Here is a 27,095-nt window from a genome sequence, read left to right as displayed (position 1 = left end):
ACAAAACATTAAAATGGCAATTTAGTATTTATTGAAAAAAACTATTAATAATTATTACTTGCGATAAAACACTACATGTTCACTACGACTTCAACCTCGTCAACTTGTTTCTTGCCCATGTTTTTATCCGGGCCGGAATAAATCGTGGAACTGAGACAAGCTGACAGACAGAGTAAATTTGACATATATAATAAGTATAAGCATAGATAATATTAAAAAATATATTTACTTGTCCTCTCGACCACTTAAATACGCTATAATATGGATATTGCAAATATAAAAGTGAGTTTTTTTGTTTGTTCCAATTCTACATTTTATAGCTGAACCTAAAATTCATTTAAATGTAATCTTCATGACATATGAAAAAAAGTTTGCCAAGGTCATCAATTATTAAGGGACTGACGGATATATATCACCATATCATAACATTGTCAAATACAAAATTCTGGTTTTAAACACACAAATTTACGAAATTTTAAATCATATTATTCTAATCAAACATTGCGTACGCAAAGGCAGTTATGGACGACTAACATCAATATGGACATCCGCTAAATGGCGACCTGTCCAAATAGTTAAGAGTACGAGCCAGTCAGAACCACTGCAATCATCCGACGGTTACCACTTGCAGCTAACGCACACACTGCGAACCGGCTCGCGAAACTGACGCCGCGCGCGATTTGCAAATCGAAATTCGAATGCAAATTTTATTTTAGTGTAGATTAAAAAACGAACTCTGGTCAAAAAAATTAATAGATACAATTAGACTTTAATAATAAACATTTTAAAATAAACCTTTTTTTTAAGTGTTTGTGATGAAACTTGGTTGTGAATAGAATTTAAAAATTTTAAGGTAAGTTGCAAACATGCTACAAAATTTTAATAGCTATATTGTTATTCGTAATAAAACATGCCTAACTTATTTCAAAATTCTTTGTTTAAATTCAAATTTAATGATCAGCGAAAGTAAAAGTTTATTTAAAGTTTGTGTGCTAAAAACCTACTTTAAATTGTTATATAAATAAGTCGATTTGCAAGAAAAAATATCAATCGATTGTTGCATGTCAATTTCTGGTTGCCGTTTCTTTCTTAATTTTATATACTATATTTTGAGTCAAATTTTGTACCTAATTTTTACTTTATCTATAAGGTTTCAATAAAAAACACTAACGAAAACCTCTATAAATATTGTTACAAAAAGTTAATTTCTGAATAGGTAATCTAATTAATATAATTATTTTCGAGCGATTGTCGATTTTGTGAGCGTTGTTCAGTAATATGTCGTCCTATTCATTTTCTTCACTTTTATATTTAAAAATACATAATCATAATATTTGGATATAAATTATCGTCATACTTTCATTATTTTTTGTAACTAAGTATTTTAGCCGAATTAAAAAAAGAAGCAGATCCTTAATTTGACTGACCTTTGTTCGATAGTTATGCCGGTTGTCAAGGGATTTTAATGTTTTTTTATTGCTTAGCTTTTACGTCGTTTTTTTTTAAAAAAAAAAACCCTTCATTCACTTAAACAAAACCTTAAAATTACGTCAAAGGAAAATTTATAAGGGACCTACATTATATAGCTAAAGTAAAAAAAAAAACTGTTGTTACTTACATCGCTTTTTTTTTAAAAGTATTTTTGGTTTAAAAATTGCTATAAAAATACTATTTATATATTTTTTTTTTATAGAATAGGAAGGCGGACGAGCATATGGGCCATTTGATGCTAAGTGGTCACCAAACGCCCTTAGACATTGGCATTGTAAGAAATGTTAACCATCGCTTACATCACCAATGCGCCACCAACCTTGGGAACTAAGATGTTATGTCCCTTGTGTCTGTAATTACACTGGCTCACTCACCCTTCAAACCGGAACACAACAATACCAAGTACTGCTGTTTTGCGGTAGAATATCTGATGAGTGGGTGGTACCTACCCAGACGAGCTTGGACAAAGCTCTACCACCAGTATATACACAAAACTAATATTACATATAGCAGTACATAAACAACAAACCGATTATTTTATGAAAAAAAAAGGTAATCAAATATTAAATATTTTTGACAGCAACAAATAGTTTAACTCAATTTGATTAAGATGGTATTTAAGTAGTCCTTACTCATTCTTTTACCACAAGCACAATCAAATGTCCCCGTATTACATTATTCAGATATGCAATGTTACTTGATTCCTTACGATTTTCAACGTAAATTATAATCTCAAGACAAGCTTAATGTCAGATTAATTGCGTGCAGCGAGCCATGAACGCACGGTCGTAACGTGTACATTTTTTATAAGCAAACTTTTTTTTTAGTTTTCCCAGTTTTCATTAAGTCATCCATTATAATAGGAAAAACATTATGTAAGCTTTGATTATACTTATTTATTTTAGCACTATAAAGTACGATTCGTTTACGATTATTTATTTTAGCGAGTTCTTGTTTTATATATATACTTAGTAATATAAGCAAGTTAAATAAAATTTATAATGCGCGAAGCGAGCTGTCCACTATCCAGCCTGCCCAGCGCTAATACATCTTATCGTACGCATACATAAGTTATTTCAAGCGGCTTATGAACCATGTATTTAATAAATATAACTATCGAGAACTTCAACAAATATTTTTTTACAAATCTAAATCGAAATCAATTTTGGTTTCGTATTTTCGTGACTGTCTCATTTAATTTATAAAGTACTGCCAGCCCCGATTTCGAACGAGTAAAATAGGATTTTATCCCGTGCACTTTTTTAATCAATGAGATATAAACATTCGCCAAACGATCGATTTGTACATACAGTGTTAAGGGCTAAGGCATCATATAACACATTCTGCGTATTTTTTCATGCATGACACATTTATTAAAATATTTCGTAATATTTCTACGGTTCGAACTGTAAAAATCTAGTCAGAAAAAAAAGTTATCTACACGAAGCGTTTAAAATAATATGATGTTTGTTTTAATAAGAAATTAACTTTTTGACATTTAAATTAAACTACAGTACTTGTTCATTTTATTTAACAATTATATGTGTACAGTGAGTTAATGATAACTACAACCAAAATAATGTACCTTTCAAATGGTAAAAGATTTTTTAACTACGGAAGTTACTTCCCGCATATATACAAACTAACAAAATTCGCGCTGTCTCTTTATTTATCCGCATATACTTTGTTAAAAATGTCCTGATTTATCATTCAATATTATATGAAGATTTATTAGTACATAGTACTTTGTAAGCATATAATTGTAAGCCTGTTATAATGCAACAAAGAATAAATGTAGGGCTTTAAATAACGATGGCTCAAAATAATGATATTATTGATTTCATTTTGCAACCTCTAAACTTAGGCGGTTATTATTATTATTATTTTAGCTATCGATAAATATGGATTTGGTTTATGTTATTACATTATCTAAATATCATTTGTTACTTGATACAATGAATAGTAAATATATGATTTAATTTTGGTAAATTGTGTATGTCTAAAATTTATAAGAACGTATCATCGACAGACTTAAATCTGATTAAATATCATTGATTAGAAAAAACATTAGCATAATCATATACATTTGAGGCAGGTTGGCGTGTTTAGTAGATACTTGCCTTTCACGCCGAAGGTTGTGCGTTCGATTCCCACCCAGGATAGACATTTGTGTGCATGAACATGTCTGTTTGTCCTGAGTCTGGGTGTAATTATCTACAGTAACAGTAACAGCCTATTAATGTCCCACTGCTGGGCTAAGGCCTCCTCTCCATTTTGAGGAGAAGGTTTGGAGCTTATTCCACCACGCTGCTCCAATGCGGGTTTGTAGAATATACATGTGGCAGAATTTCAATGAAATTAGACACATGCAGGTTTCCTCAGGATGTTTTCCTTCACCGTCAAGCACGTGATGAATTATAAACACAAATTATTGCCCGGGTTTGAACCTACGATCATCGGTTAAGATTCACGCGTTCTTACCACTGGGCCATCTCGGCTTTTATTTTATTAATTATCTATATAAGTATGTATTTACAAAAGAAAAAGTTAATGTATACTTCATACATCAGTTGTCTGGTTTCCATAGTACAAGCTCTGTTTAGTTTGGGATCAGATGGCCGTGTGTGAATAATGTCCCAGGATATTAATTAAATTAAATGAAAAATTAAATAAATACATAGTTTATTTAATTTGAATTATTCATATAGCTGTTTAAACGTATTATAATATAATTAAATGATTTAATATACATTCTTTGTTTCTTGGTTCAGCTGACATTCATACAAATCAAAGTGTCTTATATCAATGTTTACCGAAACGCAAGAAATCCAAGACATTGTTAAATATGTATATGTCATGTATTAATTATATAATTATAATATAATAATTCTCAACGTCATTAACGATTTTATTATATTTTTAACAAATGCCAACATTTATTGTATTTTAACTGTCTACGAGTATAAGTACTTTCTCGCCTCCATGTTTGTTTTGAAGATGAATGTATGTATATAATCATGAGACGTCCGTACTATAATACAACGGTTCAACTGACTCATAATATAATCACATATAATGTTATAAATTATTTGTTCAAATTTTGAAATAGGAACTTTAATTTCAAATATTATGGAACTTAACTCGATGCAATTGTGGTCGTAATAAAACCACATATAAAATATAATGGTTATATATTTTATGTTATTTTATAGGGTTTGTTTTATATTATATCGCGCGGATATTTATTTTCGATTTACAATATCCTTCACGTTTTGTTCTAATTGTATATAAATTTATATTTGATACGAAAAAGTCATGTATTATTATGGATCTGTTCATTATTTCTTTGTATAATAGAAGTATATTATCAGTTCCGATAAGTTGATATTGTTATGATGATCACCTTCTTTGAAATATTAACTAAAGGTCATTAAGCAAATAATTGTCTTTGAAATATAAATACATAATTAATTAATTATAATGTAATATTGTAATGTCCTTATTATTTTATCGGTTATTATATTTAACTTATTGATTACAACCAATTAGTAAGTCAAATTTTAATGATTTTCATTTGCTAAAAAACACAAAATTTGATTATGTATAGGTTAGGTTTATCTATGTGCACGTAAATATGTATTAATATTTATTAATGTTTTAGTAACTCGAATATCGAGTTCAAGTTTCTTTTTTACCGATAAGTCACAGTATAAAGCACCAGTAGCTCATTTAGTTTTCATTAAAGAGCAAAATTTGGGTGAAATATGTCTGTAATTTGGAAGTTGCTATGTAGGCAAATTAAATCGCATGAACATATAAATAACTAAAAAAAGCAATAAATTTAAAAAAAAATTAAAGTAAACGTTAAGTAAAGGACTCTAAAGAAATATCATTTTGGTTTTTATTAAATGCAATAAAAACATATATAAATTCACCGAAGTCGGTGCAAAGTCCAGACATACATATATGTTTAACTGAACTATACAAGTAACTTATTTAATTCCGAATGTTATATTAAATTCAGTACCTATTCTGTGATACGTTGACCAACTACTGTACAAAAGACTTAAACGGTTTGGCGCCGACTTTAAATTATAAGTCTTAGAACTTATTATATTTGTTAGTGTTTAATGAATATAAAAATGAAAGTAAAAATAAAAAGATCACCACACTTATATATGATAAATATATTTGAGAACTAGCTATTAATTAATTAATGCATTGTCATTGGTTCGTAATTATAGTAAATAGTTACATACAATTACACGATTTGTATACTCGTAAATACATATTTAGGTAAAAAATATAAAAACTTTTCGAGTATTCGGTTGTAGCTAGTAACTGTCTTAGCCGAGATGCTTTTGAAAGTCATCGTATCTGCAGCATCTTTATGCTGCCTTTGCTAACCAATATTCCAACAATCAGCAGTTTATTATATTATATATTTGTACATTTCATAAAGCTATAGTGCACGACTGATGTGTACTCGGTTCGTCGGAATATAAGGCCTAAAAATACGTTACCCGTTTATATCTCTTGTGTGGTTGACTTACTGTACAGTTTGGTTGTCAAGGCCAAATTGGAGACAAAGAAAAACTAAATAAAAGGACAAAACTTACACAGACATATTCCTAATAAAAAAGACTTTGAACGATTGAATACTATTATGATAGCACGACATATTACTTTTAATACTTGCAAAGTGTTTACGCTTCTTGTGCGAAAAGTTATTTGTACACAAGCAACGGGGAAGTCCGAGAGAATTATTAAACCTAATATTCTTTATACAGTATACGTAACGGTGATAGATAAAATCATAAAAAATGTGCAAAGTGTTTAGTTGGACGAAATAAAAATGAACTCCATGCTTAAAAAAATAATATGTATATTGAAGAAAAATCTTCATTTGACACTCGTTTTATGACAAATGCATAGATGAATATGGCCATTCATAAACAAAAAGTAAGAAAAATTATAAAAAATATAGACCGAATGCAAAATATTAGTCGTATCGTATATGTGAAGGATTTTGTGTTGGAGAAATTCAAAACATTAACTAGCGCAAGTATCAATCATCAATTTATTAATATTATATAAAACAGCCTCGTAGGTCTAGTAGCCGCTTATAAGGTCGCCGATTTGAAGGTCCTGAGTTCAAGTCCCAGGACGGGCTAATAAAAAGTTTTTGAGTTTCTATGTCGAAAATTCTCAATAACAGTCCGTTTGGAACAGCGAGTTTGGAAGTTGGATGTGTATACACTCCCGTGCCTTGGAAAGCACGTAAAACCGTTGGTCCTGCGCCTGAACTCTTTCCGGTCTTGTCGAATTGCCGTCCTATCGGATTATGAGAGTTAGACAATAGAGAGTGCACCTGTGTTTTCACCTTGTACACTATAATATGTCCTGCGCGACCGCCGTGGCCGAAATCGGTTTGGAGGACATTATAATATATACAATTAAATGAATAATACTTCATAAGTCCAAGATATAGCTTAGTGTATTTCGTGTAGGAAACTGCATTTTTTTACATTCAATTTTAATTCGATTTCAAAAAAGAGAATGAATTTGGCCATTATTATTGATCAGGTCATTGTTAGTAATGGGAAGTCAAAGGAAAAAAGGCTTTGGCTGACTTCGAAAGTTAATAGAATGTTTGTATCTTTGTTTATTCTATGTTTGTTGTGAAACGTCTAATTGGCACGCCTAGGCACTTAGGTGGCGGGGGATAGAACGACTCGTATTATGCTGTTCTCTTCGACGCCGCTTTCTATTCAGTTACGTGTGCGTGGTCCTTATACTATATACTTGTCGTCCTGGTACTATATACAAGTATATAGTTTATTTATTACATTATTAGCGAAATATCACTCGTCACGAGATCTCCTAAACTATGCGCCCGATTGACTTGAAATTTACACACAGTTACTCCTTACCTGACATAGACGCTCACTAAGAACGCGATTTTACGCAAATCATATATAAAATACATTTTTCTTCTTATCTATCCGTGAGAAGCTGGGACGATTAGCTAGTGTTATTATAATGATAAGGAAAAATATTTATATTTTTTTTTCTTCAATTACAAATGCTTTCAATAACTATTTCAAACCTAAAGGCTTTTTTTAAGCTGTAGTGTACAGGTAGGCATTTTATTAGTATTCTAATATATTGTGACAACCAGATAAGCTGAAATGTTTTTGGCACTGCAAATATATAATGCATAAGCAATATTGTTATGTGTACTCTAGCAGTATTCTGTTTTATCGGCCACAGCTGTATGTACTAATAAAAACTACACACAAACTAGACATACAAAACTAGTTGGTGAAGAAATTTCTATTTCCAGTTGACTTGCAATCATATTTGTTGCCGGATCGATTTTTTGAAGGTCAACAAACTTTAAAGCTAATAACGCCTGAGATACATGCCACTTAGATTAATATTTAAATAATAGAATTTATCTATAACAACAAACAAAGAAATTCACCGAAGAAAACGATCGTTGAATCGTTAAGTGATATGTGACATTCATATTAAATAACATTTAAAGGAAGAAGGATCGTAATTCGTTTATCAAGGTATCACGCGTGAATTGGAGTTCCTTCTGTAATATAGATAACTATTATTCCTATAGTCTCTAACACTGTATTCATCACAGAGTCTAATCATCATAACTTTCTGTCAAATAGATAATACATACCTAATTAAAGATATTGAGATTATCCCATACATAATTATTACTTTTTAACTAGTTAAAGATAAAATCCTAACACCTTAATTGTGTACATGCACATAGAAAATCTAAACGTCAATCAGTTAGAAACAAATGTACCAAAATTATTTTATGAAAGATATTTGGCGTAGTTTTATTTGTTTTTGTTTCGTATGGGAAAATCCTGACAAGGATTTATTATATGTTAACTAATACATTAAGATCCTATAGTAAAAAAAAATGTTAACAAAAACTTTGCTGCTATCGTGTTTTCTGGTAAGTCAAGGTAAATTAATAAGTTAACATTGATGAACGAATATGCTTGACCACAGCATATTGTATGTTTTGTATGTTTAAATTTGTATTCGCAAGCAAACGAATCTACCAATCAAAAACGAGAGATTTTATTTATAATCTTGTAAAAAAAGTTCTGTTTTTCCTGCCAACAGAATGACGTCATAGGTACACTATTTTTGTTAAAAATAATAATAGATGTAATCAAATTTTTTAACAATGAAAATGGAATAGCGCTCGACGATAATAACGCCTGATGTGATGAATCTAAGTTGTAGGAGCGTGGTTGTTAAAAGAAAATTGCCCATTCATTATTTTCTTGAAGTCACCAAAATTATGGCAAGGCATTTTGCAAACTGTGTTCAGTCATATCATTATTTATTTATATTATCACTTTTATTCCTGATCTCCTAGAAATACTACAAACGGAAAAACGCGAACGTGATTCATGTTTTGGCTGTGTATTCATAAGAGCGAATTAATTATTCTGAGAGAAAAAAAATCCTTACAATATATTAATGTAGGTAAAAAAACATGTTTATTTATTAATAACCGAATTGATCTTTAATTATACGGCAGTTATTGTACCTTGTCAGTGGTTCGACTGTTTATAATAATAGTAAAACACATAAATTGAATAAAAAACCTAATTAATTCACACAAGAATTACGATACTATAGACATACCTACCTACATTCGGCTCCAGGATTACACTCCTTTACTTACAATAAATTAATAAGCTACAGTACTTATTGCCAGCAATAGGATGTAAATATTATAATACTGCATCTTATTTTAATATGCGACCTTTTTATTTTATTTTTTTCATGATCACGACATAGTTGTTGTTCATACATACAAATATCGCATTCAATTAATCAAGAATGTTATAAATAATCTAGAAGCCCTCGTTACAGAGTTACGAATGTAAGGTTTACACAACACATTTTTTTTCATGTCTTTGAGAAAATGTATATACTTATATCTATAATCTGATACAATAATAAATAACTATATAGACCATTGAGCGATATACGACACTAGAATCTCAATATGATAATAATACATTTGGTTTGTTCTTAAAAGGAGTGGTTTCATCTCTCGATTACGGTCTTTTATTGGGAACCTAAAATCAGCAAACTATTTAACATATGTGTATGAGTGTCTAGTGTAAAAGCTAATTTTGATCCATATGTTTGCCTCTTTTAGTTACTTATTGTTTTTTTATAAGATACTTTATAAAAATAGTATACACACAGTTACGTAATGTATTAGACTGAATTTTAATTAGCATATTTTTTGTCAACCTGGATATTAAAATACTTATTCAATTTAAAAAAAGTAATATTTTAAAATAATAATTGACTTTGATAATTTGACCAGCTTCAGTGGCTTTACAAGACGTGCTCTGGGTATGAGATACTACCGGTGTATCTTCACGAATCGCAACCCACACAAGGACATGTCCCATCGACCGTGACACTTGTTGCTTCATCAGAACTCTTGCAATCACATCTCTGCAGAAACAAACTGTTTAGTAAGTTTTGAGTAAATAAAAATTGAAATCTTCGATTGAAATAATATATTCGATTAACGTGCACACACATGCACAGCGCGATTTCCTGTAAATCGTTGAGCAATTTTATTTGATTCTATTGGTTATTTTGGTGAAGCCGCAATGATTACGGTTGATTGAAAATATATGCATTATAAACCTTTTCATCTTGTTTAAATGCCAGAGTTGAAGACTTAGCCGTTGCAAGACTTTATTTATAATTTTAGCTTTGTCACGTTAGGGTATTTCGTTCGTGGACTTTTCAATTATATTCTATAATTGTTCTTTAAGGAACTTGTATTTTTAGAAAATATATCCGCAAAGGTCGTTTAAATAGTTTAGTTAATTGTCAGTTCTTTAAATTGCTTTAATATTTTACATTTCTTATAGTAAAATGTGCTTTTTCAGTCAGATTTTCAGTATAATGAGTGCTTAATATCTTCCTGAGTAATTTCGGCCCAAGCTGCAAATCTTGTAGACTAGTAAATTGTGCTGTAGATATAAAACTGTATGTGTGCGTAAATGTGCGTTGATGTGCTGCCCGAGGCACAAATTTGTAACACTACCAAACCCATAGTTTTAAGTGTTTTGTGTTTTTTAAGTGCTTTCCGACGGGGACTCCGACCCTTTATCTATTGTTTAGAAAACCCAATAACGCTTTTGGGGCCACGAGATTTGCAGTCGTATAACCTATCTACTAGCTAGAATCACGAAGCAATTATATTTGTACATTTGCTTAACGATTATTTATAATTTTATACAATAATAAAATATACATAAAATACAAACTTTGATATATATAGTATTACTATAATTTATAGGTTTGCCTGTTATGTTACAGTAATCAAATAACGGTGACAAGGCCACAGCCATTCTTGATACTTCAGACGTTCAAGTGAATGGATTGCCCTATGCAGCATTTGCGTTCTCTACTTAGTGTCATTTCAGTTGTTTCTTTCAAAGTTAATATAAATAATTATAGTTACTATAGGTAGATATATATGGTTTGTTTTTTTTTCGACAATTTTGACAAATGTTAAGGTCATTGTTATTACTCAGTAACAGCTTCCAATAGAGATTAGTAGATTGCAAATTATGGCTTTTTTACTTATATAAAACAATAAGTCCAGAGCTTTTTTTATGTTATAGGTAAATGGACGGGCAAATTGGTCATCTGATGATGAGGATGACCTCCTCGCCCGTATAGATTAGCGATATAACAAATATTACCCATTTCTTACATCACCAATGCTCCACCAACCTTGAGAAATAAGATGTGTGCCTAGTGCCTGTAGTTACAATGGCTCATCCTACCTTCGCGCTTATCGGTAAAATATCTGATAAGTGGATGGTACCTGCCCAGATGGGCTTGCACTCTACCACCTGGTAAAGCTAATTCGACTGCTGTTTTTGGGTGTACGATTGTATTACAATGTATGAAATTTATGTTTTTTTTTAATATCATGGTGTCCTTTTTAACAGAATAGGTACCTTAAGGGTAATACCATATTAAAAATCTTATGAACAAACTGCGTTTTGATAAATAAGAATGAAAACTTGTCGGTTCTGTACTTATGTCTTTTAAACGGGCCTGCCAAAGTCTGCAGCCCGCTTAGAATTCTTATCGATAACCATACCGGATAGTTTTAAAAAACAAACTAACACTTACGTATCGCATACAATAGTAATATGAAAACAGACTTGATAAAATTGCCTGCATGTACTATACTGCCAAAGCGAGGTAAATCAAATCAATTTTTATATATGTTTATTCATAGATATTCAATTCAAATACAATATACTATCAAGATAGATCTTGTTTTCTTTACCTTTTTTGACACAAACTCAAAAAAATCTTGACTGAACATTGGCCAAAAAAATCTTGAAAAGACTTGTAATGTATGTATGTATATAATGTATTTGTATGTATATTATTGTAAATATTTGAATAACAATAATTTAGTACGAATTTTGTACGATTTCTTTTTTTTTAACAACAAAATATATTACTATTAGATTTTTAATTGAACTGTAAATGCAAATCAATTTTGAAAGTCTGCTCTTATTTTGAATCAATAATTGTTAACACAGATGCGAGTAACAATATCAAATTATTTAAATATTTTCGGACATCATATAATTTATTATATCTTTATATTTAAGTAGTATGATAAATTTTATTGATCGGTTTGATTGGCGTTCTATGGGGGAGGCTTTCGTCCAGCAGTGGACGGCAAAAGGCTAAAATAGATGATCAATTTCGTTTCGGTAAACGGCACACGAAAACCCCTAACCCTGAGACGTTAAATGAAATTTTACATTTTCTGCTATATATAAAATTTAAGTATATCTGTAATTTCAAAATTACTGGCTCTATTTAATAAAGTCAATATGCCTCTTTGCGAGTTACCAAAACAAAACAAACATTTCTTGTATAATCATCTACGGTAAAATGACAGATTTCGAAAGATATAGACTGAACTCCACGTTGGCGAAGCCACGGAATTTGCTACTAATAAGCTTAGTGTCTGATATCGGTGAAGTAAGCTTGAGTATTTTTTTAATATCTTACTAGCTAAAAAGATTAACGCTATTAGCGCCATTTTAATTTTTAACAGGTATCCGATACGATTCACACCCTACTTATCATTGGTATCGCGGATAGCTTTCACTCAATAGTTAACATAATCGTACATGAACAGCGATTCCGTCACGTGAACCATTAGATTAATCTATTGCCTTGTTATATAAAATTAAATAAGACACTAAATTACTGATAGTAGAGCGTTGTGCAAGCTCGTCGTAGGTACCACCCATTCATCGTATATTTTACCGCAAAACAGCAGTACTTAATATTGTTTTGTTCCGGTACACTGGCTCACAAACCCTTCAAGGTTAGTGAGCCAGTGTAATTATAGGCACAAGGGACATAACATCTTAGTTCCCGAGGCTGGTGGCGCATTGGTGATGTAATCGATGGTTAACATTTCTTACATTGCCAATGTCTATGGGCGTTGGTGACCATTTACCAACAGGTGACTCATGTGCTCGTCCGCCTACGTTTTCAATAAAAATAATGAATTTATAATATTTGACAAAAGCACCGACCGATAAATGTGACTTTTGCAATTATCTTTTGGAATGAAAGTTCCTTATGCTATTTTTTTTAATAGTCATATTAAACACAGTTCCATTCAAATTAGCTTAACAACGACATTGACAGGAGACATTGTAAGTTAATTGAGAAAACGTAGACCAGACGAACCACGTGATTAGTGCGGATTCAGGTCAATTTTAAGGACTTGATCAGTCTTAATGCGGCCCATCAAGGCATTAACAATTTCAAACATGTTGTCGAAATTGTGCTTCGAAAAAGGAAGGAAAATAATAATAACCTATTGTATAACAGATCAAAAACTCCTCTTTTTTCATATGTCAAGGTTCTCTTTGATATTTTTTGCAACAACATTAACGAACATTGAAACTGAGCTAAGATATAACTTCCTTATGAGTTTACTTTAAAGGTTTCTAAAAATAGATAAAGTGTATAAATTATATTTTATATTATCTATTATTTTTTTAGAAGACTAAGAGATAATAAAATAAATATAATTTGCAAACGATCACATATTTCTTTTCTTTTTCTGTTTTTTTTTACAGTCACTCGACTACCAGCCAGTCAAATACCAGTTTGTTTCTTTGAAATAGAACCGCACTTTGATTATAAAATACCATCTCTTCAGTATGAAGAGAGTATAATTGTTTGAGAAATCAAACCTAAAGTAATGTATGAATTATAATATTATTATAGTAAAAATATTCAAGTTATACAATGATGAGATCATATTATGTGGTCCATTATGTTGAGTACCATTTCAGTACATACTGGTACTGCAGAAAGTAGTAATCAGATAATTGATATTTGGCAATAGAGTAAATAATTGCTAGACAATATATATTCTGGATAAATTTGCATTTGAGTACAAATAATTCGATTTGTTTAAATTTGATAAGTGAGGTAGTTCAATTAAAATTTATTATTCGAGTGCAGTTTAGATGCAGTGGACCACAAGTTACAAAAACATATAATAAAAACTATATATTTCTAGTTAAACATGTCGTCATGTATCTTTTGCTTCCGTACTTTCCCGTTCATTCGGAGTATCGCCTCACGTCGAAATTTTAAGTTAAAGTGGGAGGCCATAGAACCTTAGTTAACTGAACAAAATTGTTTTTTATGGATCTGAATTTAAATCGCTATCGATTCAGCGTTTCATATTGCTTGAAATAGAGCAAATCACATGCCAAAATGTTCGACAATACACCCCGTTATTACTAATTATTTAGAAAAAATAAAATACGCGAAACAATTACAAAAAAAAAACGGTTTTTAAATTTAATATATATTCTAAACTTTATAACTTATATGCGGGTCACGTTGTACTTTCTTACGGCATATAAATAAGACTCTCTCTAATTTTAAAGGGATTTTCCTTGTACCACAGTCAGAATAAATGTTAAGCTCATATTTAAATTTTACGAATTCTATTCCCCGAAATGACCTTGATAAGGAACACGGAATCGACCAAACGAGGCCATTTCAGATTGTCATATTATAGTTTTTGTTGGCTCGTATTGTGAAGATGTCTTCAAGGTTCATTATATAATTTCTGTACATCCGTATATATGATAAAATATATATTCGTATCGTATGATACTTATGCTTTGCGTTAGGATACCAAGAATTAAAACTGGCTACAGTATAATAGACGACATTAATATAATTATTATATAATATTTTAATAATACATGCATTAAAATAGTATATCACTATAAGTCAGTTGCCCAATCATAAAAAATAAAAGTATTTCTTGTCACACGATTGCCTAAAAAAGGAGTGTAATATTTACATGGTTAGTGATTGTATATATGTATGAGTTTCTTTATTCACTTTGAAATGCCTAGAAACAGATTTGGATGTATAGTTTTATTAGAATCCTTACATCATCCCGTGTGACACTGGCTATAAATTCATTCATTCATTCAGAGCAGTCGTTTTCTTGATTTTTATTATAGTTGTTTTTAATTACCAATTTCAAATGTATAGAACAGTAATCAGTCACTTGCCTTATTTTATTTCTTAACATATTACCCATGTCTATTTATGTTACAACTTAGTAAAATACTTTATTGATTGGTTTTTAATTATAAAATTGAAATTTATTCCAAGTACGGGTACCCAATAATCCTGTTTATAATTATTGGCATTATATATTACTCCTTCCATATCAATCAACAGTGAATAGTGAAACAGTGAACGAACAAACGTTTTACAGACGGAAATGAATTCATTATTTTTTCAAACCGCTGAAATTACTGAACCATTAAATTAAATTTCATTAAATTGAACGTCAGAGTTTTATCATTGTTTTCTCAAAACATCCGTCTAGTATCTACCTATAGTTGATATTTACAATACCTGTGATGATACATCGCTTGAACTAAATAACTACATACACAAAGCATATTTTTCAGAGCAATGTGAAATTACGGTGCTGATGCATGATAAAAACCATTGCGTCTAGGTTAAGTTAATTCTGGCCAATGTTCAAACGTTAACAATAAGTATGCTGTAATCATGAGATGATTACCACGTCCGGTATTAGCTACATTAGTGCATTAATCAATTAAAGGTACAAATTTTTGTGGTCATCGAAGCATTTAGAGTAGGTATGACACAATTTAAATTTTTTGCTCTCAGAAATCTAACATAAGCTTAGTGTAACAACATTTTTAACGAATGAGAATTGCTTTTTAGAAATTCTATTTATTGTTATTTATTTGTTGCAGATTTGTAAGTAACAGTCATGACGATTGATGAGAAAAATGTTGAAAATGGAAACAATTATATCACAGAGAAACAAAGTAAAATCAATGGAAGTAACAACTTAATTGGAAACGATGCTGACAGAAATAGTTTTATGAAAAGTAAAGAAAAAAATAAAGTTAAAAAGGATGATATAGATACTGAAATTTTAAAAGAACTAAATATTTTTCAAAAAGCAAAACTTATGATGTCTCTTATAACAGTGGAACCAATTTTGGCATGCTATGTTATGCCGTCTGTTCTTTCAGCTTTGGCTACGCAGAATTTATATTTGGACAAAGCTTGTAGAGTTAATTTGGGCTTTGATCATCACATATGTGATGCTTTGACTAAAAGACAAACAGCCAACTATACATTTGAAGAAGAAGCAGTTCAAACTCTAGTCGCTTCTGTAGCTGGATGGAAAACAGTCTTACAATCATTTTTACCCTGTGGAATTTTAATATTCCTAGGAGCATATAGTGATAGAGTTGGGCAAAGAAAGTTTTGTATGCTTTTGCCCATTGTTGGTGAATTCTTAACTAGCATAGGTCTTATTATTAATACTTATTTTTTTCACCAATTACCGGTTGAAGTAGCTGCTGTAACAGAAGCAATATTCCCAGCCTTAACTGGAGGCTGGTTTACTATGTTCATGGGCGTATTTAGTTATATAGCGGATGTTACGACTGAGGAACAAAGAACGTTGCGGATTGGAATTGTTAATCTATTCTATTCAGTGGGAGTGCCATTGGGTGCAGCTCTTAGCGGAATTTTGGTGCGAAAAATTGGACTGTATGGTGTCTTCTCTTTAAGTGCTACTATTTACATATTGAGTTTCTTATATGGATACTATAGAATTGTGGAAGTCAAAAGAACCGATCTCAATGTGGTATGTATATTTTTCGTATTTAAAAATAAAGTAAAACACGTATTGTATATTTTTATATTTTAAAATAGAACATCGACTACGTATATATGGTATTATAGGTGATATATAATTTTATAAATTTAATTTAATCGAATTTGATTTATGTATTGAAAAAATAAGCTATTTTATAATTTTATGTTCTTCTTTAAAAAAATCACTTGAAAATGTTTCGTGCGTTAAATGTAAATTATTAAATGCCTATCGATGTGTCATACTAGAAACCGTTAAACATTAATATGAATATTTAACACTTGTGTCATTTTGTTGATTGCGGTTTCTCTTATATAATAAATAGTTCCAGCTTTCACTACTCACAGCAACTATGTAGTTAGAAAAATTTATGGCACAAGAAAATATAATGTAAGAAAATCTAGTTTTTTTGTGTGGTACAATATGTGTATTTATTTTAAAAATGCACGTACATTTTGAAATTTTCTTACAATAATATTTAAATGAAATGAATCAATAATGACAATGATTCTTGGTAAGAATTTGTTTTGATAAAATATGTAAAAAAATGTAAGAAATAATATAGGAACAAGATACGGCCATGAATAATTGGCGTTGCGTCTTCGGTTGCATAATAGGCCACGAGTTCAATGACTAAATCAGATCATCGAGCGTAACAATAGAAAAAGTCCGTCAACTTGACCTACTTTGGTGTCAATCTCGCTTGAAGGGAAGGACAGTTGTACAATGATATGGTCCGGGAATGAATATTATTACCGACAGTACGAGTGTACTAGATAATTAATAATTTGGATAAATTGTTTTGAAATTTTAGATGCTTTCTTATTTTAAGGAACAATTATAAAATGGTAAAAATCATAAGTTTTTCAGTAACACTCCACCTAGTAGGAAGGGCTAGCTTGAATTTCAAGACAAACTTGTTCTCGATATAATCGATATATCTGACATAGATTGAGCACTAACTCGGAAAAGTAGAAGTATACTAATATGGTCTATAAGTCATGTATGTACGACAAAGTTCCCTACTTAGTTGTAACGGTTAAGTTTTATAACTAGCTCGATCTGGTTTTCCAGCTGTTATATGAACCAGTCCTCTTGGTACGGATATCACGAAAAACTCATTCTTTATATATTTGTGAAGCTATTTATCTGTTCTGTAGTCTTTTTTTCTGAGCTCAACATTCTAAGAAAAACAATAGAAAAAGGTCACAGATACTTATCTAACGTAACCACTTATCACCTCAAGAGGATCTCAGATAGACATAATTGCAGTAATATTCTTAGACGATTGTTCTACGAGTAATTCAATTCATTCTTAATGTTATAAATGCATTCATTATACTTAAACTTATCAACTGGTTTATTAGAGTTTTTTCTAAATTGTTTTAAATCGTTATTAATAAGAATTGTCCATGTTCTTAAATTTATATTATTTCGAGATTTATATTTAGACTGAGTTATTTGATGACTATTCTAAAAATAGGCAGACTAATTATAAATGCGAAAATCTTTTGTTTGCTACCTCACCACGATTGAACCAATGAACCGTTCTTAATCAACTTATACCTACATCTTTATAAATGTCCCAGGATGTATATAAATAAGGACACATTACGAAAATAAGGAAAGATGCAGGACCTAAAGGAACAAGAATTTGACACTGGTGGGATTGTTCCTCGCTATCTATCTAGTAATAATTACTTATTCGACGAATTATTATATGACAATTAATTTTATTAATCAGCTTAAAATATACACTTCAATTAAGTCCACGTCATTTGTTTCAATACAGATTTAATTAATATTACGATCACATTACATCTTCTAAAAAAAATATCATCTTCTAAAAAAAGTACCTACTTGACACAATGTCAATAGTTTTTTTTTAATTTATTAAATCATCAGTTTTATTAAATATATTATGCTGCTGTAGTATCTTTGCGTATGCCAACGATACCGTAACTGGAAGAGTGCCAAATAGCACGCTCCAGAAGCACTTACTATAGTGTCTCGCTGGCTTTCAATCAACTTACAAACTGTAAATAATCAAAAAAGATCGACTTCAACTTAAAATGGCATTTTCAAATTGAAGATTTAATAATAAAAAATAGAAATAAAAAAAAAATATGACTTATTGCATCCCGATTTAGGGTGAAGCCGGATAGACTATAATGCTGATATGCTTAGAAAGAACCCAAAGAACTATTTGAAAAATAGTGACCCATAAACATATCTGGCACCCCACAATTCAGCTGTTCCAGAATACCATGTTTTAACTGTCAGGCAACTTTATAGCTACCCTTTGATTCGGCTGTCCTTGCAAGACGCCGTGCTTATAGCTATATATTTCCAACTGTTAAATGTAAAACGGCATTCGCGAAGCACCAATTTGCTTCCCTCTCTGCTAAGCTTTACAATAGGATTCATAAGATGACCCCTATTTATACCGATAATAGGTTCGAAGTCAAAAAGAAAACCACTGCTTGTCTGTTGAAGTTGTCTTATTTAGACAATAAAAACCTTTTGAAATTAATCAAATTAACTTTAAGCATGTTGAGTACAATTAGAAATCCACATAAGCACACATACACACACGCACGCACACATACACACACGCACGCACACATATACATACAAAAAACACGCACAAACATATTATTATTGTTTTATTTTCATTTTTCATTTGTTTTATATGTATTTACTATGCCTTTAAAAGTATCTAGGAATCTAATCTAGTGTGCGATGAATTGTTGAGGAATCGCTGACTCTGATTATACAATTTATATTAGTTTCGGAGTCAGAGGTCCACCACCAGTGTTGCTAATGTAAAAACCCTAGATTTAGATAATACTGCAAACAAATTGTGTACATGATTATTTTGGGTGTAAATAAAAATTTATTATTATTATATTATGCTAACAGAATGACTTATTTTTTAGAAAAAGACCAATAACTGTTGTGAATGGACGCGAGATTTCTTCGACACGCGTTACGTGAAAGATACACTGATGGTCGCCTTCAAACGTGGTCCAAACAACAGGAGATTAAGAGTGATTATGCTTGTAGTTGTCTTGTGTGTTGTAATTGGACCTATATATGGTGAGTTCCTAAAACAATAATTCATTAAATATGGTATACGTTTGAAAGTTGCTTAAATGTAATATTTGATATTCTCTACATAAACTTGCTTGGAAAACATCGATCTAATAGTAATAACTGACTGAAATGTATGTCCTATATATGTCTTTTTTGTGGCTTTGTATTTATCTATAATTATTGAACACGATTTTTTTGCGTTAAAGTTTTATTAAGTATTTTACTGTGATAATAATTATTGTAATATTTTAATTCGTATACAGATACGATTTATGTATATGTAATAATATAATATTAATAATAATAATGAACACTTTGAATGTCAAAAGTCTCGTCTATCCGTTTAAAAACATAAACTTGTAATATCAATTGAACATACTCGTATTTTGCGACGTAACGCGACTCTCCACAGTCTACAATTTCCTGCTATTGATACCTGCAACTTGCGTCATTCATGTACGCTTTGCTATAATTGAAAAGACGAAAAAAGTTCCATGAATGAAAAAAAAGTATTGCTAGTTGATAATTATTATTTCAATTACTGTGGATAAATTAAATCGTATAGTTCATGAGCCACGATTGAACAAACTTATTGTATATTGTTATTTTAGTCTGTAATACATATGTATCAGTGTACCTACATTTTAAGTCTATGTGATTGAGATTGAAATATACGGGAAAAAAAATTCTAAAAAAGTTGAAACCTTTTATTAAAAAAAAAAGAAAAATTGCAATTTTTCTGAGAAAAAAACAATTGCAATTCACCACTATTTTATATAAAACTGGATAGCTGTTTTTATTTGTCTCTAAATTTTTCAGGGGAGATATCTGTGATGTACTTGTTTACACGATACCGATTCAACTGGAACGAAGTGGATTTTAGCATGTTTTCAACTTATGCCATGTGCACTTCCCTAGTGGGTACGTATTGCGATAATATTATGCCTATTGAAATTCTAACAACGCTTCCTTGTTGACTCTTCAGTGTACACTGTAATGTTTAACCTCCAACCTGCGATACCTATAACAAAGTTTTGTTGTTTATAATGTTTGCGAATGACGTAATTGTCTTATGTAAGGATATAAAATAATGAACAAAAGATGAAACGTTTGTTTTATTGAATTTGTTGATATATAAATGTAATTTCCTTTCGGTATTAGAAAAAAGAGAAAAATGAATTAAAAATATTAGTATCGTCACTGTCAGTCATTTTCTTTCAATTAAAATTGAACCTTTTTATTTTTGAATATAAAACAGGAACATTTATAAGGTATTCGAAATTTTAAACCACAACTGTGGTTTCATATTTTATAACTGAATTAATTAAATTTTAAATTAAAATTGTTTTAATATTTTTCGTTTAAGGAATGCTTAAATTCATTATAACTTGATAACAATGCAATAATGAACGTTTGCATACTTCACAGGGACGCTTTTTTCCGTCGGCGTGTTCAGCCATCTGTTAAAATTTGACGACGCCATAATTGGAGTGATCTCTTGTACGAGCAAGATATTATCTGGTTTTATGTACGCCTTCTCAACAAAAACTTGGCAAATATATATAGGTAGGAAAATTCTCATGTATTTGAAGTTTTTTTAGAAGTTTAAAACCGGTAAGAACTTATCTTAATTTAAAACTGCTTAAAAATTAATTCCTACCGGTCGTCTTATAGAATCTTTTTGAATAGCTGTTTCAATACAAAATTTGTCAGTAAATAAATATATAAATAATTATAGTGCACAAGTGTGTGCGTAAACACAGATGCACTATTTACTTCCTTACTCTCATAAACCGGTGGGACGGCAATCCGCCACGACCGTAAAGAGGCGCAGGACTATCAGCTTTACGGTTTTTCCGAAGCACTGGTGTTCTACAGAGAATCTTTGACAGAAAAACTCAATAACTTTTAATTGGCTCGACTTGAACCCAGGATCTAGGATTCTGCGGCCTTATATCTAGCCACTAGAGCAATGGGGCAGTTTATTTCACTACAAAATTATTGTGACCTAATCTTGAAATTTTTTAGCTCCACTTATTGAAATTTTTAATGGCACGTCATTTATTGCAATGAGGTCGATGGTGTCGAAGCTGGTCGAGAAAGACGAATTAGGTGAGTAGTCGTTTTAATTAACCCAATATTCAATCAATTAGAAGAAATTATAATGCGATACAGTTTAAAACAGGATAATATATCAGTTTTAATTTAAAAAAAAACAAGGTTTGAACTGTCCTTGGAAATAAAATTCATATACTTTTAACTAGTATACTATCTAAAAAAAAGATCATTCGAAATCTAAGAAAACATAATAAGTTTTGTATTATGTTATAGTTCTGGTTTTGAGTCAATAGATATTATACTTTTAAAAATACAGAAACAAAATCTTGTGACTTCAATATTACAAGGGAAATACTTACTATAAAATACTTCAAAAGATATGCGTAAAAAAACGTCAAGTATAATATATCATTTCATATTTGTAGGAAAGGTGAATTCGTTCTTCGGTGTGGCAGAAGCAATGATGCCGCTGGTATACGCTCCGATGTACACTACAGTATATACTGCGACTATCAAGACTTTCCCCGGAGCTTTCTTCCTTTTGGGTGGAGGGCTAACTGTGCCCGCTGTACTTATATTCTTGTAGGTATCATATTTTCGAAATCGAAATCGTGCAAAAGATCAAACGCAAAGATAAGACTATTGACTATTATTTTTTAAATAATGGTAATTGTATATATGTACATTTTATATACATAAATCAATAATATCAAATTCAACTCCGGGCTAGTACTACTAAATTTACATGTGTTTAATTAGTATTAATAATTCATATTTGGTGGAAAACAACATTGTGAGAAATTTGCATGTGTCGGGTGAAAAGTGGCGGTGTCATAAGCTCCAAACGTTCATCTTAAAAAATATGCAGTGAGACATTCCCAGGCTGTTAACTTACCTTTAATATATTTTCAGATGGTTGTATTTGGCAAATAAAAAGCATAATAATGCTAACGCACAACAAAAGGCTAAAGAGAATCCCACCCCAGAAGAAAAACTCGAAAAAAATGGCATTGACAATAAAGCTTTTGAAACTGAAGAGAAAAATAAAATCCCTAATAAAACTGATCCTACAGATAAGAATGAATCAGAAAATGTGGACAGTAGCACCAATCAGTCTCAAATCGAAATGGGCTTCACAGAAAGTATGCTGTGCACTAGTAAATTGTAGCACAAAAAAATACTATACCTACCTAACCCGAATTTATCGACCTGATGATGCACAAGTAAAGATTGCGACTTGGCTGTCCTGCTCGTCTTCATTCCACAGCTCTACATTGTTTATATTATGCAAAAATATTGTACATTTATCATGCTGCAAACCGTATTAAAAATACGTTCACGTAAATAAGATAATTTTATGTCACAATATTGATAGAGATTCAAGAATTTTGTCCTCGTGACTAGTATTAGATGCCCTAGGAAGTTGCTTAATTTGCTTTTAGTATAACCAAGTTTTGATTAGAAATGTTTTGAGACTTATGCGCTCTAAGTAATTTTAAAAAGTGAAAAGAGGCTCTTAATTAAAACAAGCTGATTGAAGCTGGCTATAAAGTTGAGAAAGAGAACATTGCTATCGAAAATGATATAAGTCAATTTATCGGTTATCATCATAAAGAGAAACCGTTGCTTGAGTCTAAAGTTCTTTGAGACAGTTGCCCAATTGCGGTGCGTTTTTGTAAGTAAATGACAAAATGTACAGGATAATAACATTGTGGTTTGTCAGAATACGACTGATCCAGAAATATAAAGATAAAATGTGTTTGCAAAACACTATTAATCCTTACATTAGGATGGAAAATATTTCTGTTTTGTTGTTATTACAAGTCTATTGTATTAATTGTCATCGACATAACTGACATAGGCCTTACTTACACGTAGCCTTGAGGCGGGCTGTTAATACTAAGAAATTAGGATGAGATCATAGACAATTTTTAGTATTTTTTGTAGTTTTGAAATATTTCTAACCAGTTCGTATTCGTAAAATTCATAAATACAGAGACATACGGCTTTACAGAACTGCGCCACTTTATGTATTATGAACGCTGTAAAACAAAAAGCTATCCCGTTTTTTCAGTTGATGACAAGTAACGCAAATGTATTTGCAATATCCGTAGTACCAAGATTGAATTGGAACACAAATTATCGTACAATTCATACATTAAACAAAAATATTCTAAAAATGCAAAATTCTATTGCAAAATACCAATTTGACAATTAATGCAAAGCCCATAGATTAATTAATGGAAAGCTCATAGATTAAATATTTCTTTTATAGATTTATATTTGTTAATTTATCACAAGATTAGGAAGTTTATATAACTCGTGGAATTAAAAAAACGAATCGTAAAAGGCTGATTGTATGGACTATCGCAATCGATAAGTAAGGATAAACAAACCTTAGATTTAAAAAAAATAATGCGATTGATGATAGCTTTGCTTTTTACACACTACAAACTGTTCTTGATTAATATATCTTTCTTTATAAGACCACTTCCACTTCCAATTCCACTTACCTACTTATATCCACTTTAATTTTGCTTCCTAATTTCCGATAACAATTTTAACGGCATTCAATAGGCAATTTTTTCACGAATCCATAACAAAACCAATTAGATCATAAATTTTATATCTCGACCAATGATATAACGTCAATTTAATGTCAAAGTTGTCTTTTGTTTTTACTGCTCCCGAGTTTGGAATAGTATAGTCTATACTTGAATGGGTCATACAGTTGGCAATAAAATATGAGTACCTATTTACAAATTGTATGGACAATGGTTGCAAGTGTTATTACAATGAATATGGAGATATAATTGTTTGATAGACGCAATAACACTCAAGTTTTATTACTTTTTAAAAATCAATAGGAATGAATACGTCGTAAGAAATGAATTTCCATTACACGAATCTTAACTATTTCTTCTTAATCTTAACTAAAAAACAAGATATATATTAACAAAAGTAAGTACTAAAAATGGTATTTGTAAAAATAAATTTATGATAATTGTGACAGGACACTAAAATATGATCCAATTTGATATTTAATCTTATTATTGTGCACACATATGTGCAAGCTAAGACAGGAATAGTGTACCTAGACATCAATATCAATCGTTTTTCTAATGCCAAGGGTTATATAAACGCATAGAACGCATTTTAATCTCAATAATTTGAAATTAATTTTATTTCATAAAATCAGATTACAATAATGCTGAAAGAAAATTTTATTAATATTTACATAATGGGGAAATCTCCCGATTATGTAAATATTAAACTCATATTACTATAATAAAATTATATCATATGTCTGTAATTTAGCTACCTATACCTTCTATAATCATTTAATATACCCACCTAATTTCACTAATTTTTGTGGTTCAATACCACTTCAAAAAGAATGTTTATATCAAACTATATATGTATGTGTTTTGATAAATTACAAATAAACCATAGTCTCTTTTAAGGCGATTGTTGATAATTTTTTTATTTGTTTCTTTGATGAAATTAACGTATTTTGTTGGTAAGTATTTAACATTATCAATTATTTTTATGTGAAATTCTAGAAAAAAAAATTCTACAATAATTTTGAGTAAGCGAAATAGGTAAAAATAAGTCTGTGATAATTCTAATGAAGCTAATATATGTATAATATTAAAGAGATAGTTATTAATTATTGTTATTCATATATGACTGTGATGGGATTTAATAATTTAATTAAATTAAATTATTTATATATTATTGTATAATACAATTTGTTATATATTAAGTACCACTGTGATTCTAATTATGTATTCGGATTACCAACAATATAAAATTAAGGTACTTAAGATATTAATTATTTGATATTTTTATTATATAATATTGTATGTATATAGAGATGGTGTATACATTGGATTATCAAAATGTTATGTTAGAGTTTTAGTTGTAGATATAAATATGTATGACTATTAAGTACTTATAAAATGACCATTTTAAATATAGGCGTCTAACTTAAGTTCAAATAAATTATTTGTTTCTATTTTGTTTTTTTTTTTATTCACATAATAAAACAAAATTACTATATGTACTTTCTACACACGCAGTAGCGTGTCCAGCCAAGTTCAAGCTAACAGAACTGGCGAGCAATTTTTTTGAAGCCCTCATGTTTATATATATATTTTTGAGTTCAAAAACTATTTCACATAAACATGTCAAATTTGGCTCATATATTGAGACTACATATTTTATTACATTTTTATTATTGAGACTATATTGAGATACATATGTACTCCAAATTTAATAAATACACCTCAAACGGTTATTTAGATTTTAACGTCCAAAAATCGTCATTTTTATCACTGACTGACCTATAGATTAAAAATCTGTTCCAGATGACCTAGGAAGTTAAAGTTTGGCATTCAGATAGTTAGATGAATACAAAGAAATAAATCAGAAACGAGTAAATTTTTATCATTTTATAGGTTTTTTTTTTGTAATAAATATTTCGTATTTATTAGTAGTCGACTTTCGTACTCTCAGTTATAAGTACTAAAACTGATATGCTTAGATAAAAAAAAATTAAGGGTGGTATTCCACTCGTTATATATTCACGTTCATCAATTTTGATTGCTGATTCTTATATTACAGGCACTATATGTAAGTGTTCCTAATAGGGTCAATTATTTGAAAAATTTACTAGATAATTTCTGTACAAAAATTAATGAAAGTTTGATAGATTGAATGATTAAAGTTCTATATTATGATATATGCCTTGGTTGTCGATTTCAACGACAAAAGAGGTGAGATCTAAATGGGAGCCAAGTTCAATGGTCAGTTCTGAAATTTATTAATAATAACATAAAGTATTTTATAACAACTTAAAATATCATTTCTTCTTATAACTTAGGATAATATATCGAAGCCTTAGGTCTGACTTGGCTAGTTTTTTTAAACGAATACAAAGAATTGACCTTGCGACTTAATGGCATTGATACCAACATACGTTTAACATCTTGCTATAGTGGATTAGACACACGTTACACTTAATACTCCAAAAATGTGCGAGTTATTCGAAATTATATTATAGTAGAAGAAATAGTTCTTACTCCTTAGAGCTGTAAAATCATATAAGTCCTTTCATTAA

The 27,095-nt window shown here is 30.2% G+C and overlaps 1 protein-coding gene across 2 annotated transcripts; it reads left to right on the top strand.

Moving 5' to 3' along the window:
• Positions 1-617: 617 nt before the first annotated feature.
• Positions 618-25,934, top strand: LOC126772806 (solute carrier family 46 member 3-like). Of its 2 annotated transcripts, none has more exons than XM_050493395.1 (8): positions 618-853; positions 15,903-16,810; positions 19,759-19,918; positions 20,735-20,836; positions 21,344-21,481; positions 21,944-22,027; positions 22,399-22,555; positions 22,886-25,933. In XM_050493395.1, exons 2-8 carry the CDS (start codon positions 15,920-15,922, stop codon positions 23,139-23,141), a joined length of 1,788 nt encoding a protein of 595 aa, XP_050349352.1. In that variant the 5' UTR covers positions 618-853; positions 15,903-15,919; the 3' UTR covers positions 23,142-25,933. The 2 variants fall into 2 exon arrangements, with proteins under 2 accessions (XP_050349352.1, XP_050349353.1); XM_050493396.1 differs by lacking the exon at positions 618-853 and adding an exon at positions 2,341-2,366 and having other exon boundaries at positions 22,886-25,934.
• Positions 25,935-27,095: the final 1,161 nt, after the last annotated feature.

Source organism: Nymphalis io, chromosome 13 (genome assembly GCF_905147045.1).
Source record: "Nymphalis io chromosome 13, ilAglIoxx1.1, whole genome shotgun sequence".
Taxonomy (NCBI): Eukaryota; Metazoa; Arthropoda; class Insecta; order Lepidoptera; family Nymphalidae; genus Nymphalis; species Nymphalis io.
The sequence above is the reverse complement of the archived record's forward strand: the minus strand, read 5'-3'. Positions and strand labels throughout refer to the sequence as shown.

Coding starts and splice junctions, on each gene's coding strand:
- LOC126772806 (XM_050493396.1), top strand. CDS start 15,920: ATGACGATTGATGAGAAAAATGTTGAAAATGGAAACAATTATATCACA. Junction 21,482..21,943: donor AACTTGGCAAATATATATAG/GTAGGAAAATTC, acceptor GAAATTTTTTAG/CTCCACTTATTGAAATTTTT. Junction 22,028..22,398: donor GGTCGAGAAAGACGAATTAG/GTGAGTAGTCGT, acceptor TCATATTTGTAG/GAAAGGTGAATTCGTTCTTC.